Below are 19,549 nucleotides of genomic sequence, written 5' to 3' on the forward strand. Positions count from 1 at the left end.
GCCTGGGAGCATAAACGGGTTGGAGCAGAGCTGGGGGGTCGGATCTGGGGCTGGATGAAGCAGGAATGGGCAGGAAGGCGTCAGGCCGGCTCGCTCTCCCTTACCAGCAGTTTCCCAGCAGTCCCTGCAGGATGTCCGAGGGCCTGGGGGTCCGAAACACCGACCACTTCACCGATCGGTCCTTGAAGATGCTACAGTTGATCTCGTGGGGTCGCAGCCACTGTTTCACCCTCTGCTGCACGCTGTCGCCCTCCGGGAATCCCACGGACTTAGGCCCCGGGTGGAAACTGTCATCTACAAAATTGACTTTGTTCTGCGAGAGCAAAAGGCAAGGAGAGCATCAGAGCGCAGCTGTGCCGCACACAGCTCCCCGGAGCCTCCTGGGACAGCGCAGGCCTGGAAAGCCCCCCGCCACACCCCCAAGGGTGACAGGGGACCCACCAGCCCTCCCGCCTGGCCCGGCAGCCCCTTCCGACGCCGTGCGGGGAGGTCTGGGGCCGGGTAGCTGCCAGCCGCGGCACGGACGCATTTTGTGCGTCAAGCCCGGCATTCGGCCCTGCCACGAGCCGGCTCGCCCCTCTGGCCCCAAGCCCTGCGACTCAAATTTGCCGTTTTCTGTTTCACAGGCACCTCCCCGGGCAGAGACCCTCTCGCGCTCTGTGCCGGTGCTAAAAGCTGGACCGCGGGGGCCTTGACTGCCTCTCCGAGCGGCACGGCCTGCGAGGAGCCACCTGGCCACCAAACCCTCCTGAACCCCAGCCCCGCGCTACGGGCCGAGCTGCCCCCGCTCCAGAGAGGACACGCCGGGCTCAGCAGCTCCGCAACTGGATTCAGCCCAACCACAAAGACACAAGCAATTCCCACGGGAGGGCATCCCGCGTCCCAGCCCACCTGCAGCAGCTGCTGCACGCTAAATAAAAAACGGCTGGACCGCAGGGCGGATCACCCCGCAGGCACTAACCACAGGGGCAGGGCGGGAGCGCAGAACTTCGCCACGCGGAGAAGGACAGTGTTTTTCAGAGAGTTTAACACAGGGTCAAATAAGAACGGGGATTTCTTCGGTGTTGTTAATTACAGGAAATTAAATTCTTTCAGCACCAGCCAGCTCGGATTTCAATTAGCTTTCCTGCACACCAAGCTGGTCATTGTCCTCCTCTTTTGTTGCAATCCTACATGGCGCCTCAATTAGCACTCCCAGCTTCTCTTTGCAGAGGGGTGTTTTCAGCTAATAGATGTCACTGTTCCAATTCCAATGTGGGCCGAAAGGGACGCGTCCCAGGGCTTGCTGGCTTCCTCAAGGGGAGAGGGGGTGCTCCTCAGGCGCCCGCTGCACAGGGCCGCGCCGGCACAGAGCGAGACAGCACTCCTGCAGTCGCAGCCCGCGGGCGTCACAAGCCTTCTGCCCTCTGCGGAGTCACCGCGGTGCTTTTCCAAGCAGCAGAGGTGAAGAAGCCTTCAGCCTCGCTGGTGTCACGGCCAGGGTGGCACCACGGCCAGGACAGTGCGCAGCAGGACTGCAGGAGCCTGGCCATGAGCCCGCGGACCTCACCGGCGTGACGACGGAGGCGATGCGAGAGCCGTGGCAGCGCAGCTCCTCAGCAGCCTGTCTAACAAGCCAATTCCCTTTCTACCACGATGTCTCCCTTTGCCTTTTTCCAAACGCTTTAGGAGAAGTCGTCACTGCCAACATCCCTGAGATGGAGGGAAAGGCAGGCACGAGAGCTGCAGGGCAGCATCAGAGCAGAGGGGAGAGGAGCAGGTAACTCCTCTCACACCCAGGCAGCGGCGAGCTTGCTCACAGATAGTGCTGGACGAGCAGCCCTGCTTATTTCTCCCGCACGGTGATCGACCTGGACACTGGACCTCCTTCACTCTTCCCGTTCTTCCCTTCATGCCGTTAATTGGAAGTGCGAGACAGAGGGAAAAGCCAGAGAGGGGACAGCACAAGGCAGGGAAGCAAATCCCTCACGCAGAGGCAGCTGGAGGAAGAGGACAGCTCTGCTCTCCTCCCAAGATGGAAGGGTCAAGCTAAAAGTGGGGGTCTGCACCAAGAAGGGCTGGAAAAGGCCCCCCTGGAACAGCCGAGGAGGAGTGACAGGAGCCCCAGCCGAATCCCCGCGGGGAGCAGCGCAGCGAGGCGGGCCGCTCCACGCGACCCGGGGCACGGGGACAAGAGGCAGAGGAGAGCTTGGCCAGCCTGACGCCCCCGGAAGGAAGGACAGCAGGGAGCTTGGAGGCTGCCTCGCCTGCCAGCCCAGAGAGGAGTGCTGGGGGAGGCTGCAGGCACACAGAGGGCAGAGCGAGCACGCTGCGAGAGCGGCACCGGCCCACCATCACCACCAGTCCTCCCCCAGACCTGCAGAGCCCTCCACGAACAGTGCTGGAACACAGCAGCGATTTAGTTTCAGAGGGATCTCCAGGAGGTGGCCACACTCATCTAACACTGTTAGCGAGCTGAACGGGCTCGGCCGCAGCTCCGACCGAGAGTTGTGCTGGAAGGGGCAAGGCAGCCTCCCCTCCTCGGCAGCGGCAGGCTCCTAATTCACCGTGGCCAACTCTTCTAATTCACCCTCCAGGCCTGACTCCACTGATGTAACGGATGTTCCCTGCCTCCACAGAGGCTACTCGCTCGCTTAGAAGCGCGGGATAAGCAGAATCGGGGTCTCTCTGCTATAAAGACACCCAGGTTTGTGAGGATGGACACGCAGCAACTGAAAAACCCACAGCCCCAAACCAGGATCATCCTCAACAGCTTCCCTTCCCAGTCAAACACCTCTGCGTCCCCAGTCCGTGCAGCGGAGGCACAGGCACGGACATGCTCCTCGGCTGCGGCAGAACAAGCCTTGTCCGAACGTCAAAACGGGACTGCAACTCCCTCCCCATCTGCTCCGCAGGAGCTGGAGGCTTCCCTCAGAAGGAGGGCAGAGAAAGGGCAGCATTCACAGAGGCATCCTAAAAAATGTGGCCATCACAGGGCTGTTTGAGAGCGAACTCGACAGATCGAGTCAGACAACGCACAGCGAGAGGGGAGGGTGAGCACGTGCTCCCGAGACCCTCACCCAGAGCCGGGGCGCAGCTAAAGCTCAGCTGCCCTTCCCCAAACAGGGACGGGGCGTTTGCAGCTGTGCATCCACAAACACCAAACCCAGGAACGCCAGGGCCCAGCTCCCAGCTCCTGAAGGCCTGCGGATGCTGGCAGTGGAGGCAGCTCCTCCGCCCGCAGCCCTGCCGGTGCTCCGCGCCTCTGCCTGCTGCTGCCCCGGATTTCCCGCACCCACCCGTCGCAGCTGCTGCCCAACAACAGCAGTGCCCCCACAAACCTGGGCACGCTCTTCCCAGCCTTCTCCACCCTCGGACAGCGAAGGAGCCATACCGACCACCTTACAGTGTCCCCTTCACCCCAGATGTTCTCCCTCACCGCTGTAAGGTATCACTAGGTTTCAGAGTTAACACTCAGACTGCCTCGCCCTTGCACCAGCAGTGAACTGGACGGGCTGCCTTCGCTCCAGAGGTTATCTTGCCCCAATTTAAAACATTACATTTCGGTGTTAACAACCAGCACGCAGCTGCTGCAGGTGAAGATCTCTGAGACCCAAGACACGCAAGGCAGCTTGCCCGCGCCAAGCGACGCCCTAGACCCACGGGGGAGGCAGAAAGGGGTCCCCTCCAAGTGAAATCAAGACGAGTTCAGCAAGCACTCACCTCCCGGCAGAAGGTGACGATATTTTCCCACAGGGCTTTGGCCTCTCCCTCGTCTGTCTGCCGCCTCTTCTCCACGTGCATGCTCTCCCGTCTCTTCAGGGGCTTGAGGCCCTTGCGCTGGGCCACGTACTGCTGCGGGGTATGGCAGGCCACGCAGTGCTTGGCCTTCAACTCGTTCAGCAAAGTGCACGCGGGACAAGCCCACTGGCCCGGCCTCTCCTGGCCGGCAGGCAACTGGGACGGGAAGAGACGGGCGACCTTGCGGGCGGACGGGGCCCTGCCGCCGCAGGAGGAACAGGCGCCCTTGTCGCAAGCCCCGCAGTCGGGGCAGCGAGGGGACGGCTCGCCCTGCGTCCCGTGCTCCTGGAAGCCGTGCAGCTTGGAGGAGCCGCAGGCTTTGCACTTCTGGGCCAGGGTGGGGTTCTTGAGGGTACACTTGGAACAGGACCAGGTGGTGAAGTCGGGGCTGGAGGGGCTGCACGGGGTGAACCTCACCGAGTCCCCCACCAGATTGATGGTGTCACTGCCCTTCTGAGCGCCACAAGCCTCGCATTTGCCGGCCCCGGCAGAGTTAAGCAGGGAGCAGGAGCTGCACTTCCAGTGCGAGGGACTGACCTCCATCTCCTCCTCCAGCACGCTCAGCCGCTTGTTGGAGAGCAGCTCCTGGAAGCGGGCAGCCGGGGCAGCCCTGGCCTGACCCTGCGGAGAGCCCTTCTGCCCTGCCGCGCCCTGAGCCACGGGCTGGGAGGCTTCAGGGCCCGGCATCTGCAGCTGGGGGGGCACCTCCCGACGGCTCCGGGGCACAGGGTTGTTCTGGAGGCCTGGGGAGAAGGGACTGAAGGCTGGCATCTTCTGGGCCTCTTGTTCCATAGCCACCGGGCCCTGGGCGGCCGCGGCGTCACCATCGGAGATCTCTGCGGAAACTAGAGGCTGGGGGGTAGCGGGGGCCATGTGAAATCCAGCGGGGGTGATGACTTCAGGGACGACCAGCGCCTCTGGCGGGATCTTGGGCAGGGAGAGCTTGCGCGGGCCGCCACAGGCAGAGCAGGAGTTGGCCACCGGCGTGTTGTGCAGCGTGCAGCGCTGGCAAGCCCAGCCGCTCTCCAGCTCTGCTTCATCGGGGCTCTTCCCCTCCGAGTCCTCGCTGCTGCTTTCCGCCTTGGCAGCCTCCTCCTTGGACGCGCCCTTGGGCTCTGCGAGCACGGTGGGCTTGGGCAGGATGCCGTTGATGACGGGCAAGGGGGAGCCGCTGGGCCCTGGCTCTGGGGTGAAGCCGCAAACCTCGCAGGTTTCCTTGCCCAGAAAGTTCCTGAAGGTGCAGCGGGCACAAGCCCACTTCTGTTCCTCCACGCTGAGCCGCAGGATGTGGTTGAGGTCGGGTTTCTGGCGGGGGGCTTCGCAGATGGAGCACTGCCGCTGGCCGACGGGGTTCAGGAAGGTGCAGCGGGTGCAGGACCACTCGCGGACGGCAGCCATGGAGCCAGGAGAGTGGGAGTGGCTGGAAGAAAGCAGAAGACAGCGTGAGGCCAAGGCCACCCGGTGCGCGAGCGTACCACGTGTTTCCCGGGCTGGCACGGTCGGGATGCTTCCAGGAAGCGAACAACCAGCAATCCAGTCACTGCTCTCCAGGCACTTCTTCCTCTGGCATCAGCAACCGATTTCTCCACGAGCACAGCAACGCACTGGCTCCCACTCAAAACACTTCAGGAAAGGCAGAAGAAAGCCCCACGACCCCACAGACCCCGCTCTCGCGGGATGCGTGCCCTGGCGAGCACGCGCGCTGCCTCTGCGCACAGCCTCGAGCTCTGCATGGCTGCAGCTTGCCTGTTATGCTCTGGAGGAGCTGACCCCCTGCTCCGCTCTGTGCTGTTCCCAGGGTGAATTTTTCCTCCTCCAGTGTCACTCCAGCCTCTCTCTGTTTCACTTTCTGTTCCTGCCTCGCTCCCCTCCTCTCGGCTTGCCCCACGGGCACACCAGCTATGCACACCGCCGTCGCTGTGCTATCCCACACCAGACAGCACCAGGTAGAGCAAAGCGGGCTGAGGCACCCGGCGGTGCCTTTACCTGGCCGTAGGCTGCGGGGCCAGCGGTAGCCTGGTGCCAGAGCCGAGACGTGCAGTGGCAAGCTGGCGCTGGGACAGCTCACCGGCGGGTTCTGAGCTCAGCAGCAGCTCCTGACCCACCCCAGCTCCTAGCAGAGGCCAGGCATTTCCGATCGGCAGGATTTGGGGAGCACCTCATCCCAGCTCCAGCTCCGGACTCGCTTACCAGGAAAGCAGAGAGGCCGCAGATCCCTGCCGTCAGCGCCAGCCCTCAGTTCCCACCTCCGGTGCTGCCCAGGAACACCTCAAACCCTGACGGAGAACGGGTCCAAGGCACGCCAGAGCCAGCTCCCTCCGGGGCAGAACGTCGTGGTAACGCTCTCCAGGCAAGTCCGATTTTCAGAACGCGAAGCGCGGCAGCGATACCAGCGCCATGGGCCACAGCACCCTCTGGGCTCGCAGGGAGCAGCTCTCCCTTGCCGCAGCCCTCCCGGTGCTCTCAGGAAGGCGACACCAAGCTCGCACGCACGCTGATGAACAGCAGAAGGAATCCCAGCCCCGCATGGTGCCCTTTGTCCCCGGCTCGGGGTGATCTCCTGAAGCTTCGAGCAAAGGTGGGGCTGAAACAGAGCATTCTGCTTCCTCCTCCTCGTCCCGCACAAGGACAAAACAGTTCTGCCAGTAAACGTGACAGATCTCCTGCCGGTAAATGTGAAGTGCAAGTCCGGAGCCCTCCCTCCGTGCGCTCCTGCTCCCAGGTAAGGCAGCCAAGTCTCAAGCCCCAGCCTTGAACCCAAGATCCAGGCCAGCGAAGCCTCCAAGTCCACCCCGTGCCCCCAGCTGTTCCCGGGAACAGCAAACTCAGGCCGCCCCGGACCGAGGAACCAGCAGCCTCAATCACGGGGGCTGCACCCCAGCGGGCTCACCACCGGTTCCCACTCCAGAACCAGGCTCAGCCACAATGCAGGCTGGAACGGAGAAGGGAAAGATGTTTTATGCCGCAGAGGGCAAGCGCAGAGCCGGCGGCGCGGTCCAGGGAGGGAAGCGGGTCCTGGCTGGCCTCCAGCATCCCCGCAGCAGCACCTGCACAACCAGATCCCGAGGAGACGGAGCAGGCTGCACCGCAGCAGCGGGGTGCAGGGGGGACAGAGGGTGCGGCAGGAACCACCTGGGGAGGAGGAGAGCGACCCTCTGTTTGGCTGGGTTCACCAGAAACCCTCCTGGGAACACCCCAGCAGCCATCAGCCCGCGTTTCCAGACCGTGGCCCCAGCAGAGCAGCTCCCCCTCACTCGGGGATCAGGCACAACCTTCGCCTCCCTTCTGAAATCAAACGTTTCTCTCAATAAAGCCCGAACCCAAGAAATCCTTTTTACTGCAAGAAAGAGCTCGAAAATTCATTCTGGCTCATACAGCACACCTTTGCAGTTTGAACTTTACAGGGTATTTATTTACTGGAGTTATTGAAGGGATTTTTCCCAGCTAAGAGGAACACAAACATTGATTTTCCTGCCTGAAGTCCCACCACAGCTGTGAGCCATCGCACAGCCCCCTCCCCGCGGCAGCACCATGCCCACAGCGCTCCGGAAGGGAGATCGTTCCCCGGAGAGAGGGAAGGGGCTGCGTGCCCAGCGCCGGCTGAAGCAGAGAAGGGAACGGGGCCACGAAGGGCAGCACCGTCCCATTGCATCCAGGTGTCTTACTGGGTGAGGTCCACCAAACCACAGGCATCAGCAAAAGGCAAAGCAGAGGCTGTCAGCAACCCGCGCCGTCCTCCTGCAGCGTCCCGTGCTGTCACCCACCGTACGCCGTGCTGCAGAGTGCCGCCTCCAAAAAATCCAGCCCTGAATGCGGACGCCACGCTGCTCACCGCAGATCAGGACCCTGCAGCCGCACACAGCACCCTCCCACCCAGGATCCCGCCCAGCAGGCGAAGGCTCTGGGCCACGCAGCCACAGGACCATGGGAGGAACCCACCTCGTCCCTTCCCAGACCGAGGCAGGGAAGGGACAAACCAGGATGACCTGAAAGACAGAAGTGCCACGCGAGGGGCAGCGGGACCCGATGGACGTGGTGTCCATGATGAGGTACAGGCAGCACGGTTCCACTTGGCTGGGCCGGAGATCCACGCTCCAGGCAGCAAGAAGGGAGCAGAAGGCAGGAGATGCCACCGGAGTCATCTCCCAACACCGTCCCTTCCAGGGACACCACACCGTCCGCTGCTGGGATTTCCACCTACTCAACTGTCCCCACTGACGGCTCTCAGGAGAACCAAAAAGCCTCCCAGCAAGGCCATCAGCTCTTCCCTCAAAGCTGCAGCTCCCCTTGCAGTGGCAGGGCCACCAGCGTGGTAAGCTCCAGCAGGAGACTGCCCTGCCCGCGTCGCACACCCACGCCGTGGTGCCCAGCAGCCACGCAGCTTTCCCTGTGAGAGGGAGATGCACAGAAACGGGAGAGGACGCGAGACACGCATCCTCGGCTGTCCCCCAGCTCGCCCGGGGAGCTGGCAGTGCTCCACACCGCAGCCTGCTCCCACCAGGCTCCTGCCCAGGATTGAGGGACAACTCAAGCCCCAGATTTAAGGCTCCAAAGATCTCAGAGGGCACGAGGCAGGAACCCGTCCTTACGTGGTAGAACCCACACCCACACACGGTGGATCGCAGCAGCGGCCCCGCCACGCAGCAACACCAGCCTCTCAAAATCGAACCGGCTGGAGGAGAAACCCAACCACAGCCCGCTCAGGCTCCATCTTCTCCCTGCAGAGCCTGGCTGGCTCCTTTCCCGGCAGGCAACAAGCCCGCGTGAGGAAACGGAGCTGGCTCCACCATCCACTCACCAGGCCCATCTGCCGTACGCTCACACATGCTCTCCAGCCCCAGAGAACGCAGCTGAGATAAACATCGCCGGCCACCTCCCCAGCGCCCGTGCAGGAGAGGAGCTCCTCAAAACCAGCTGCTCCACAGTGACCTGGCAAAGCCACCCACCCACGGAAGGGCTTTTCCTTGGGAAGGGGACGCTCTACTCAGAGCGGGATGATGCAAGCTCTCAGCAGCCCATCGTGCTGGAAGAAGGGATCTGTCCTGTTGCTGCAGAGCTCTGGCTCCTCACACAGCCATCAAACAAGCCAAGGGTCTCCACCACCCTCGGGTGTCACCTGGGACCAAAGGCTTTTCCAGATCCTCACCGGAGCAGGGCAACACAGGAAGGAAGAGGGCAGGGTGCGAGACCAGGAGATGCCCAAAACCCTGCAGTTTGCACCCTTCCCGTGGGCAGGGAGCGGGTGGGCGCCAAGCCCGTGTGATGTGCTGCTGAGCTCCAGGGCAGGAGATGGCAACCGGCCCCGGACAGAAACACCTCAGACCGCCACAGCATGGCTCGAGGTGACCCGGGCCCTGGAGCAAGAGATCCCGAGGCTCCGCTGCAGAGCCCGCACTGGCGACGGGATTATATGAGCTTGTGCCAGTCTGACAGCAGCAGAATCAGCAGAATCAGGCTGCTTCTCGAAATAAAACTCCTCCAGAGCAGCAAAAACCTTACAGCTCACCGCCTCAGTTCTCTCCCGCAGGAAATAAATAAATAAATGAAAATCAATTGTTCTAGTCAGCAACGCACAGACCCTGAGTCCTCTGAAACAGAACGCGTTCTAGCGAAACCCTCTTGTTCTGCAAATACAAGAAAAAACGAGAATTTTGTGGAAGAAAAAAAAAAAAAAAAAAAAAAAAAAATCACAGAAAACCCAAACCAAATCCTGCCTCAATTGTCTGTGAGCAGAATCAATTCCCCTCCTCCTCCGTCCAGCTGCTTCGATTTAACTCCTCCTTTCACCGGCACAGCGCTCCGGCCTCAGAGAGGCTCGCGGAGCCGTCTGCCCCCTGGACCCACCACGCCAGAGCCAGCAGCAGCAGAAGATGGCAATGCACGCGCGATACGGGGCCGCGGGAGGTCAGCAGCCGCACGGCATCACTCTGGCGGTGGAACCGCTGGAAAGGGACGTGGGTTGGGATCACAGCCCGGACGTCGGGATGCCCGGGCGAGGAGATGCCGTTGGCTGAGCTGGGTCGCTCTCGCAGCGCCAGGCAAGGCTGGAGCAGGGGAGAGCTGCAGCAGAGGTACCGGCAGAGCAACACAGAAACGCTACGAACCGGGGCTTTCCACTTCCCACAAATTTCTACAGGAGCATCAGTGGAGAAAGTCTCTGATTCACACTTCCAAACGCCGGGGCCATAAAGTGTCATCAGCCCTGCGCAGCGTCACACAAACAAGGCAGGTTGCTTAAGTATTTCCAAATCCTGCTTCTGCCGCCCCTCCAAAGCAAAACAAAAAAAAACCTGGGGCCCTTGCTGGACTTCTCCACCTGTGAGCGAAGGCAGCACCCCAGTGGAGGATGCCAGGATAACCCCGGGCCAGCTGCATCTCTTAAGAGACCACATCAGGCTGTTCAGGTTTGTACAGGCTGGTCTTGAAAACCTACAGGCATGGAGACCACACAACCTCTCTGGGCAGCAAACTCTACTCACTGACTGTCTTTGGAGCAAAACTGCTTCTCCTTACATTCGGTCTGACCCTCTTCTGTTTCGTCCCACGCCTGTTGTTTCCTGGCCTCCCACCACGCACTGCTGTGAAGAACCCAACGCTGTCTCCTGGGTGACGTCCCTGTCAGTGTTGGTAGACCTCAGAAGCCTTCTCTGCTCCAGCCTGAGTGAGCCCAGCTCCCTCATCCTCTCCTTGCGGGACGTGTGCTCCAGCACCCTGACCACCTTACTGCCCCGAACCAAATTACTCGTTCTACTCACTACTAATAGTAGCCTCACAACGACACCTCTCTGGGTTGGGTTGCACCCCCACTCCCCTTGCAGAGCACCGGGGAAGCGTTTGGCACCGCGTGGGTCTGAGCAGCCCTGCAGAACGGGGCTGGGGGCTCAAATCCTCCCCAGGGGAGCGGAGAAAGTGCCCACGGAGCCCTGGTTGAGAAGCTGCCACAAAACACAGCTTCAGCCTAGCAGGAACCTGTCACCTTCCAAAGCACCAGCAGCTCAGCCTTCTGGTGACTACAAAGAGACAAACTGATTTTTTAAGAAACTCTTTGCTAGAGCAGCTTGGCTTTATCACCACGTCCAGCAGCTCGTGTCCGTCCAGGCCCCACCATCGCACGCGGCTGTCAGAAGTGCCTACTAGCAGACCTGCTCTGTAGCATCCTGCTGTACGAAGCAGCACTGGGATCCAATAATCACACTGAGGTCAGATGAGAAAAGAAAAAACAACTCCAAAAAGGACACCAGCTCCTCCATGCCATCTCCGTCCCACAGCAGGCAGCTCCTTCGGCCAGGGCTGGAGCCGGGGCCTGGGTCCGACCTCCTCACTGTACCGCTCTCTTTGTTCCTTTGGTCTGGTGGAAGGGAACAACACCTACAAGTACACAAATTCTTTCTTTTGTGGAAGCAGTCGATGAAATAAAGACTTCTTGATCTTGAAATATTAATTTCAGAGTGCTCCAGAGCTTTAGCATGTATTTGTATCTGCTCTCGCTCGTTAGAGTCAATGCAGGACAGACTGCCAGCTAGTTCCCAGAAACACAACTGAGACAGGGAAAGGACAAACAGCTGAGGGACCCGTCCATTCCACCTCCATGCCAAATTCCCCTGGCCAGGACACCCCTTCCTTCTGGAAGTTACCTCCTCCCAGCCCCAGCGCAGTACCAGAGCCCCTGACCACTCACCGGGGCAGGACAGCTACGTTTCTGCAGGAGATAGCATTGCCCACCAGTGGTAACCTGCCACGAACCGGAACAGGACAGCTGGATTTGTCCTGTTTAACAAAGCGAGGGCGGCGGAGGAGAATCACCCGTCAAAGCTGAAGGGAGGGGGAAAACCAAACCGAATTCTGCAGCAGGAGACCCTGCAAGGGCGAGCCCTTGAGGGCGAGTGGGGCCATTAAAGACCCATCAATACCACTGCCACCCCAGAGAGGCTCGAAGAGACACCAAGAGTTTTCCAGGCTGCTGATGCGTTCCAGTTCCTGGGAATTTCTTGGTCCCATTGCACCAAACCTGATGAGGGTTCTTGGACACTTTCTATTCAGCTTCTGCATTCCCACACTGGACACAAAGTGCTCCGCCAGCTCCCACCAGCCGGGGGAGAGGAGTCTGTGAGTTTTAACGAGACGTTCCCAGGGGAAAAGTGAACTCTGCTAATGAGAAGTCTGAAAAAAAACCCATTGGCCCCAGACGTACGGAGTTCATTCAGCAGTACACTTTTGCGGGAGCCAACAAAACCACAGGACGTGCTCTCCAACTGCAGCTCTCCTGCAATTTACTTTGCCGTCACCTTGCCAAAACCAGGGCTTGCCTGTCTTGAGATGGACAGACGTCAAGGGTGGGTGAGAGGGCAGGAGGACAGGGGAGAAAGGACTGCCAAGGCAATGCTCTGCCAGTACAACTGCTTGGAAAGGGTGCAAGTGGGACACGGAATATGCTCCTCTGCCCTTTGCTGGCCGTGAAGAGGCCCCAAGAGCTGGGTGGGAAACAGGAGAGCAGAGGCGCAGCTGGGACAGAAGCACCTTGAAAGTTTCTGTAACGTGCCCCAAAGTCTGGCTTTGATGAAGGAAGGAAGCTGAGGAGACCACGATCACTCAGAGTCCTCTTCACGGCTGAAATACCTGGCTGGGTTTGGACCAGGAGAAGGAGAGAACAAGCAGAGTCTTTGAAGCGATCCGCCCATCCAAATACACGGTCACTGGAGTTGCAGGCCCAATACAGTGACGCACGTCCGGAAGGAGCAGGCCTCGCGCTAGCGTTCCTCCACAGCTAAGGGTGCACCGGCAGCGCTACATCCTAAACCCGTGGACTGGAGACAAGAGACCTTCATCCTTCTTCATGCAAAATCATCAAAGCAGAATCAGAATCTGGAAGGCTTGCCTTCTGAGGAAAACAGGACGTGCATCGTTAGCTTTTAACACACCTTAATTGCCTCGTGTGGTGTTGCAAGATACTCGATTTCAGAAGAAAACCAGTTTGGCTGGCAGAGTAGGCACGCTGAGACAAGACCATTCCCAAAGGCTCCTTTGCTAATGAACAGGTTCCCTAAATCTCTGCCAGGGCAACAAGAAGAATCCCTGGGGATATGAAAGGAAGAGGCAGACCGAGTATTTCAGGGAGGCCAGCCAAGTCCAAGTTCTAGCTTTGCTCAAACGTCATGAGGTTTTGCAAGCTCTGGATTCACAAGCTTTTGGTGAGGGACCAAGTGTCTCACCCTAACGAAGCACCAGACGAGATAGCCAACGGCAATGTGACCTCTTCAAAACTCAGGACGGAGGCACGGGGAAGATGCTACACCGACACTTGGTCACACGGGATCATCACAGGATCACCACGGGCCAGGAAGGTCTCTCAGGGGCCCCAGCCCTGGTGACAGCCACCAGCCCAGCCTCAGCTCCTCTCAGCCTACACTCTTTCTCATTAAGATCAATTCCAGCCTGTTGTTATAATTAAGAACCTCAGCTTGCCTCCCTGCACGCAAGCATGGGAAATTTCTGCGGCTGCAATCACTGTTCACTTCAAAGAAACCAGTTTAGCACAGCACTACTGCCACCGCCACTCCTGGACTCGGCCACCTTATTTACCTGTCCCGGGTTTCCCTGGTCCTTTGGGCACCTGGGGAAATCAAGAGCAAACCACACCAAGCTCCAGTTGCACCAGGCGAGGAAAATTTGTGGCATTAACTCATCCCAACACCGTGCTGTGCACACGCTTTAAAGAGATTCGACAACGTCTCAGTACATCGATTTGGCTCAAGGTGGTGATGAACCAAACGGCCTCAACTCATCTCTTGCCTTACTTGGACCCCAATCCACGTACAGTGGACATCTGAACCCACTTAAGGGCAAATACAGAAGAAAGCACACCAGTTTCATAGGTTTTCATCACAGTTGCATGAGGTTGGTGTAATTTGGGTGCAGAAAGTGCAAAGGATCTCTGCAGATGCCCTGGTTCTGACAGAACACTGGGGAGCGTCTCAGCGTGCCCACAGCCCCCACAAAAGCTGCATTTTCCAGGGAAAAAGGCCCACAGTCCTCCAGCAAACACAACACAAGAACTTAAATTTTCTGGTTAATTTAAATTTTAAAAAGTTTAGATTTTTTGGTTAAAAAACCAACAGACCAGAAAGGCCTGAACCCCAGGAGACTGACGGACCCAAGTTACGTCGCAGCAGATTGGTTCTTTCGAAACAACTGGTCCAGCTGATCCCACACCCCGGCATCAGGGAGCAGACTCGGACTCCGGCGCCATGGCTGCTCCCGGCTGCGCGAGGCGCTTGCCGGTCACACACGCCGGCGGGTGTCCCGGAGCCGCGCTCGCTCACCGACGCTGAGAACAGGTTTGGTACAAATGTGCGCTGCGGTTTCACTCCAAGGGCCCCAGCAGGAGGGAGCCTGCAATTATTCACACGTGGAGACGCCTGAACGCTTCTGTGGAAAAGAAGGAAACATTTCAAACTCTGCAAAGGTCCCCTTGGTTAGGGAGGAAGGCTTTGAAGGGAGGGCAGGGCCTTCAAAAACTCATTCAATCACTCCCTAACTGGCCCATAAATCCTTCCCCACCCTTGAGGGTGGGATGTACCAGGAGCACCCAACAGCCTCCTGCACCTGCAGGAAACCTGAGCCAAACGCACCTCAAGCAACACGAAGCCAGATCCCACCCTGGAGGCAGCCTCTCCTGTCACAGTCACGAGGGCTCCCGGCTGATCTGGACAAACTGGTGAGCCGTTTAACACCGAACGTGTGAGCGGGACACATCGTACGGGTGCCACTCCCATCAGGAGCACAAACCTCCAAGCCAACACTGAAGTTCAGGTAGCACAAGACGTACAGAAATCGAGGGAGATGAAGAACACGGGGAGGATTTACGACCAACATGCCAGACCCAGGAGGACGAGCAAGATGCTGGGGAAGAACAGCTGGGAAGATGATGTGCTTTAAAGATGTTCTTTACTGCTACTGTTACACCCATTCATTTCGAACAATGGCAAGTTTTAATTTAAAAACCCAACAGAAACTGTGCTCCAGAAAGAGGGCACAAGGGTTGGTAACAGCAACGAACCAGGAGAACATCCCAGGGAAGAGCTGAGTGGGGTTACGCCCCTCCTGGAGCTTTAACAGCAGCGAATAAATAGCATCCAGGGGTTTGGCATCCATTTTTGCTCCATCAAGGATGTGTCCACTCTCTCAGATCCAGCAGTTGAGGGGTCTACCTCTGAGCTTCCTCCTGTTATGGCCTCTTAACCGCCGCCGTTGTAGAGCTGCCAGGCCGGCTCGGCCACCAACCATCTCACCAAGCCATGGGGAGCCATCTGCTACCCACCCCTGCAGACTCCCACGGCGTGCCTGCCCACGGGTGACGGGATGGGAACGGCATTTATGATCATTTACGACGCTCGGGTCCGGGAGAGTGGGAGGGATGGGCAGAAGAGCTCAGTGTCTAAGAATTTCAGATGAAATGCAGGAAGGAATGGACCAGAGGACATCTCTTAGGACATCTCATGTCTGCAGAGCACGGCACAGGACAGGACGGAGGAGCTGCGGGTGATGCTCTGTGAGCAACTCCACACCCCCACATCGTTCTCACAGCCAGCGCCACCAGCTCTGCTCCAAACACCACCCTGTACTTTCAGAGCGTAAATTAAATCCCTTCTTCCCAGGATGAAAAGGCAATTCAAAGCTGTTTGCTGTCTTTGAGGCCTGAAAGGCAAAACACTGCTGTCAGAGGAGCCGTACGAGGCTGGCGAGGGCCGCCCGCCCCCTCCCGCGGCCCTGCCGGGGTGCTGGGGCGCTGGGAGCTGCCGCAGCACGGGCACAACCGCAGGGAAGGACGGGGGAGGACCCTGCAAGCTCCTCTCTCCTTTCATCACACAAGTTCCCAGCCTGCCCGTCATCAGCTGCTTGAAAAATAATAATCTTTTTCCTTAAATTCTCCCTGAAAAAAAATAAACCAAGGCATAGCTGCAAGATGCAATTAAGAAAAAAATAACAGCAATTAAGAGCTCGGTACCATTTGGGAAGGATGGAGAGAGCAAGACTCATGTTTCCCTGAGGTCTGGGACTGAGGAGAGCGGGGCTGCACCCTGGAGAGGGAGGAAGCAGAGCCCCCAGCCTCCTCCTCCTCCTCTCCCGGGGCTTTACCTTGGCCACCAGCCCGGCTCCTGGCAGAGCCGCTGCTGGGCGCTCTTCCTGCGAACGAGGAAACTTCTCAGGGTCCGAGCCCTCGCTGCCAAGCTTTGCGGCAGCGCTGTCCCACGCCAGCCTGCGGAACGCACGCTCCCTGCCGCTGCCGGCACCCCGAGAGGGATCTCACGCCTCCCAGCGAGACGGAAGGCAGCGGGGCACCGCGGTCCGTCGCCAGCGGCTGTCGGGCTCTCTTCAGGATGATTAGCGAGCCTTAATGAAACGCTAAGCCGGTGCTGCGCCTCAGGAAAGCAGCTCAAGCTTAATAACCTGGCCAACAGGCTCTGCACTGATCTGCAGAACGGAGGAAAGATTGCCAAGGGACAGAGGAAGAGAGAGGAGCTCTGGCAGCTCCCGACATTCCTGGAGTTCAGCCGATGGTCGGATCAGGGCACTGAAATCAAGCGCCGCAGCCACGCTACAAATATCATCTGGCAGCGAGAGGAAAGCGAGGGTGAAGCTTCCTCCCAGAGCCACCACCGCGCGAGCCCTGCCGTCTCGCCGTGCCTGAGCAGCGCCTGTGGTTACAGGTCAGAAGGCAGAGGGCAAACCTGAACGTCCTCCCTCTCCTTCAGGAACCTGCAGCTCCTCCAGAGGACGCCGATCCCAGCGGAGGGTCTCAGCACACCAGCAGTAGCCCAGAGCGGTGTCCCAGATGAACTGGGACACGCACGCACACACTCCCTCTTTCCACTGAGCCCGTGGTTCCACACCAACTTTCAACTGCGCTCACTGCCAGCTCCCGGAAAAACCACGCACGGAGGCTCGGCGCCACGTGCTGCACCACGGCCACGTCCCTCCGCGCTTTACTGACCTGGGGTGGAGCGGGGCCGCGGGCTCGCTCGGTCAGCTCGGCCGCCCGGGCTGCGCGGAGAGCGCAGGCTTCGAGCAGCAGCACACCCAGCAGCTTCACAGATGGCTCCAGCCCTTCCCGCTCCCGGATCACCCGCGCGTCTCCAGCTCTTTTCCCAGGTTACGTCAGGTCAAGCAGGCGAGCGCAAGGCCGCACTGAATTTGTTGCTGCGTTAGCTGCGGTTTTGGGGGCCCGCCGCCGTGCTGCAGTCAAGCAGGCTCTGCGCTCCTCGTGGGCTTGGGGGGAGGAAGAACAAGAGGGGGAAGCCACCTCAGGTGCTGTTCAGACTCAGGGCAAACGAACCAGCAGCTCCTCCGCGCAATCGGAGGAAGAAGCAATTGATTCTGACAACAGTGGAGGCCTGCAGCGGGGCTGGCCCTTTCTGTCGAAGCTGGTGTACCACGCAGAGGCCTACGTGCCGGAGCGGAGAGGGGAGGGCGCCGGCAGTCAAGCGATAGCCGCATCACTCACGAAGGGAGACGATCCGCAGCTCGGAAGAACCAGGCCGCAAAAGATCTGCCTGCCCACCTAGGAAGCCGGTGGCAGGAAAGCGCTGCGTGCGCTAACCAGTCATCACCGCTCGTCCTCTGCAGTCGGGGCCGCCAGCGAGCGGCAGGGACTCAACACGGCACCCGGACGCGCATCCGTGGCACCGTGGAACCCAGAGGGTTCGTGTCCCGCTTCACCCTCAGAAGGGGCTGAACGAAGCACAAGTGCCTCCGGGATGCGACCCCGCGCGAAGGAGCATCCGGCAGCGTGGCACAGGTGGGACGCGAACATTTGCATCTGGAGCTCGGAAGTGAAGCTCAAGCTGGCTGTGGAGTGTTCACCGTTCAGGCAGCCATGAAACAAAAGCTCTTAACTCATCGGCGACCTGCAGCAAGAAGGATGCGGGGTGCTAAGTGTCTGGATCAGCCAAGAGAGAGCAGCAGCGGCACAGAAGCCTCCGGAAGCAACGCAGCTCCAGCGTCCGTTTGGCCTCCAGGGAAAGCACAGACACGGCTGTGCCCTCCTTGGCTTCCAGCACGTGCCTGCCCGCCAGATTCCCTCCTTCCACAAAGCGACTGGAGAGCTCTGGGCAGAGCTGGGAATGCATTTCCCACTGCAGCCTAAGAAACGCCTCCAGCACCTGAAAGAACGAAGACTCCGCGCCTGTGCACGCTTGTGTGTGCATCTGTGCAGCCCCGTGCCTGCAGTACACAGCGGAGCTTCGGAGAGCCCCGACTTCTCCTTCCATGGGGCCCATCACCAAGACGGCGACCAGGGCCCTGACAGACCACGGCTCCCGCCCAGCCACTCGGTCTACGATGAGTCCAGAAACCAAACATTAATTTCTCAAGTCCCGGCTTTGCTCCTTTACCGTCCCCTAAATGATTCCTACTCGGTAGCATAATGATTTCCAAACCTCTGGGTCAGCCCAGGCCCGCTCTTTCCAAGCTGCAGAAACCAAGCGTGGGAGCGCGCTTGCCTGCATCCCAGAATAGAAAGCAGCTGGGGCCGCATCTGAGCACTGCCAACGGGAAGATGAAAGGCTTTCAGCCACTCCTCTGCTTCCGCTGACACCGTATTTACGGGCTCTTCTACCCGCTCTCCAGAACCCGCGCAGCTCCTTTAACCACTCTTTTCCACAGGTGGTGAACTTCCAGATGCTCCTGGGAGGCTGTTCCGACTTTATTTGTTCTATTTAAATATCAAGGGCAGATGGTTTATCACAGCTATTAAAGGGTTTGCATACGTATGTGGGGGGAATGTTAAGACACACGCTCCAGCGCTTGGCCGCAGAGGAGCGGGGAACCAGTCCTCTCTCATTCACAAGGGCTGGGAATGAGTTTCCAGCTCCTCACCCACACCACCCGAGGTCCCTCGGTGCTAGCAAGGAGATTTATACCCACCCAGGGACTCCCGTTCCCTTTCCAGAACGGCTTCCAGCCCCTGAACAGGATGAAGCTCCAACCTCCAGGACGTGGCCAGAGCTGGAGATCAGGTTCAACAGGACCAAACCAGGAGCTGAAGCAGCCACGTGCGGCCCTCAGAAACGGAGCGTTCATGCTGAATCAAGCCGTGGCTGCTCCCTCTGCACCCAGGGAAGCCCTGGCTGAGGACGGACTCAGCGTGCCAGGCCCTGCCTGCGCGCGAGGACCATGCCCCTTGCCACCTAGGAAGCCCCTCAGGGGTAGGACAACAGGGTCTCCGCTACCCCAGCTCCACCAACACATCACAGCAGGCTCTGCACACAAACTGGGTGAGCCCAGCTCGGAAAATACACCCTGCAACACAGCAGCCCGGCTGGGCGGTACTTCTCCTGGGGCAGGAAAGAATCCCAAAGGAAAAGCTGTCCCAGAAACCTGCTGAGGTGTTCTCCAGCCCAGCTGCAGCAGAAGCAGCAGCCAGGGCACCACTGGAGGAGCTCAGAGACCCAGGCACAGCAATCTTTCAAACAGACTTGATTATCTTTCTCCAGGTCCAGTTTGAAACAGGCCTGGGAGAAGTGGAGCAGAAGCTGCTCTTTGAAGGAGGATCTAAGCACGGAGGCGCAGAGAGGAGCCCTTCAGCACTACGCATCTGAGGAAGCAGGAAGGGAAGGAAGCACGGATGGGGCCGGTTCCCATCCCACGGTTACATCTTGCAATAAAGACTCATCTGCTGTCAGCGGGGAGGGGAGGAGGCACGGAGAGGAGCAAGGAACCGAACTCATTAAGCTGCTCTCTCATCTGAGGGGCTGGGACAGCTCCAGCGAGG

At 59.3% G+C, this 19,549-nt stretch overlaps 1 protein-coding gene across 12 annotated transcripts in view; it reads right to left on the reverse strand.

Annotated features, from left to right (window-relative positions):
* CAPN15 (calpain 15) overlaps positions 1-19,549 on the reverse strand; it is a 55,527-nt gene that overhangs the window by 8,884 nt on the left and 27,094 nt on the right. For all 12 annotated transcript variants that reach the window (XM_086759459.1, XM_086759458.1, XM_086759463.1 and 9 more), the window contains 2 exons: positions 3,703-5,200; positions 105-313 (listed from right to left, as the gene is read on the reverse strand). In XM_086759459.1, coding sequence (XP_086615585.1) covers positions 105-313; positions 3,703-5,200 — 1,707 coding nt within the window. The remainder of the gene's footprint in view (positions 1-104; positions 314-3,702; positions 5,201-19,549) is intronic.

The sequence above is a fragment of the Chlamydotis macqueenii genome, chromosome 15 (genome assembly GCF_036417535.1).
Source record: "Chlamydotis macqueenii isolate bChlMac1 chromosome 15, bChlMac1.mat, whole genome shotgun sequence".
Taxonomy (NCBI): Eukaryota; Metazoa; Chordata; class Aves; order Otidiformes; family Otididae; genus Chlamydotis; species Chlamydotis macqueenii.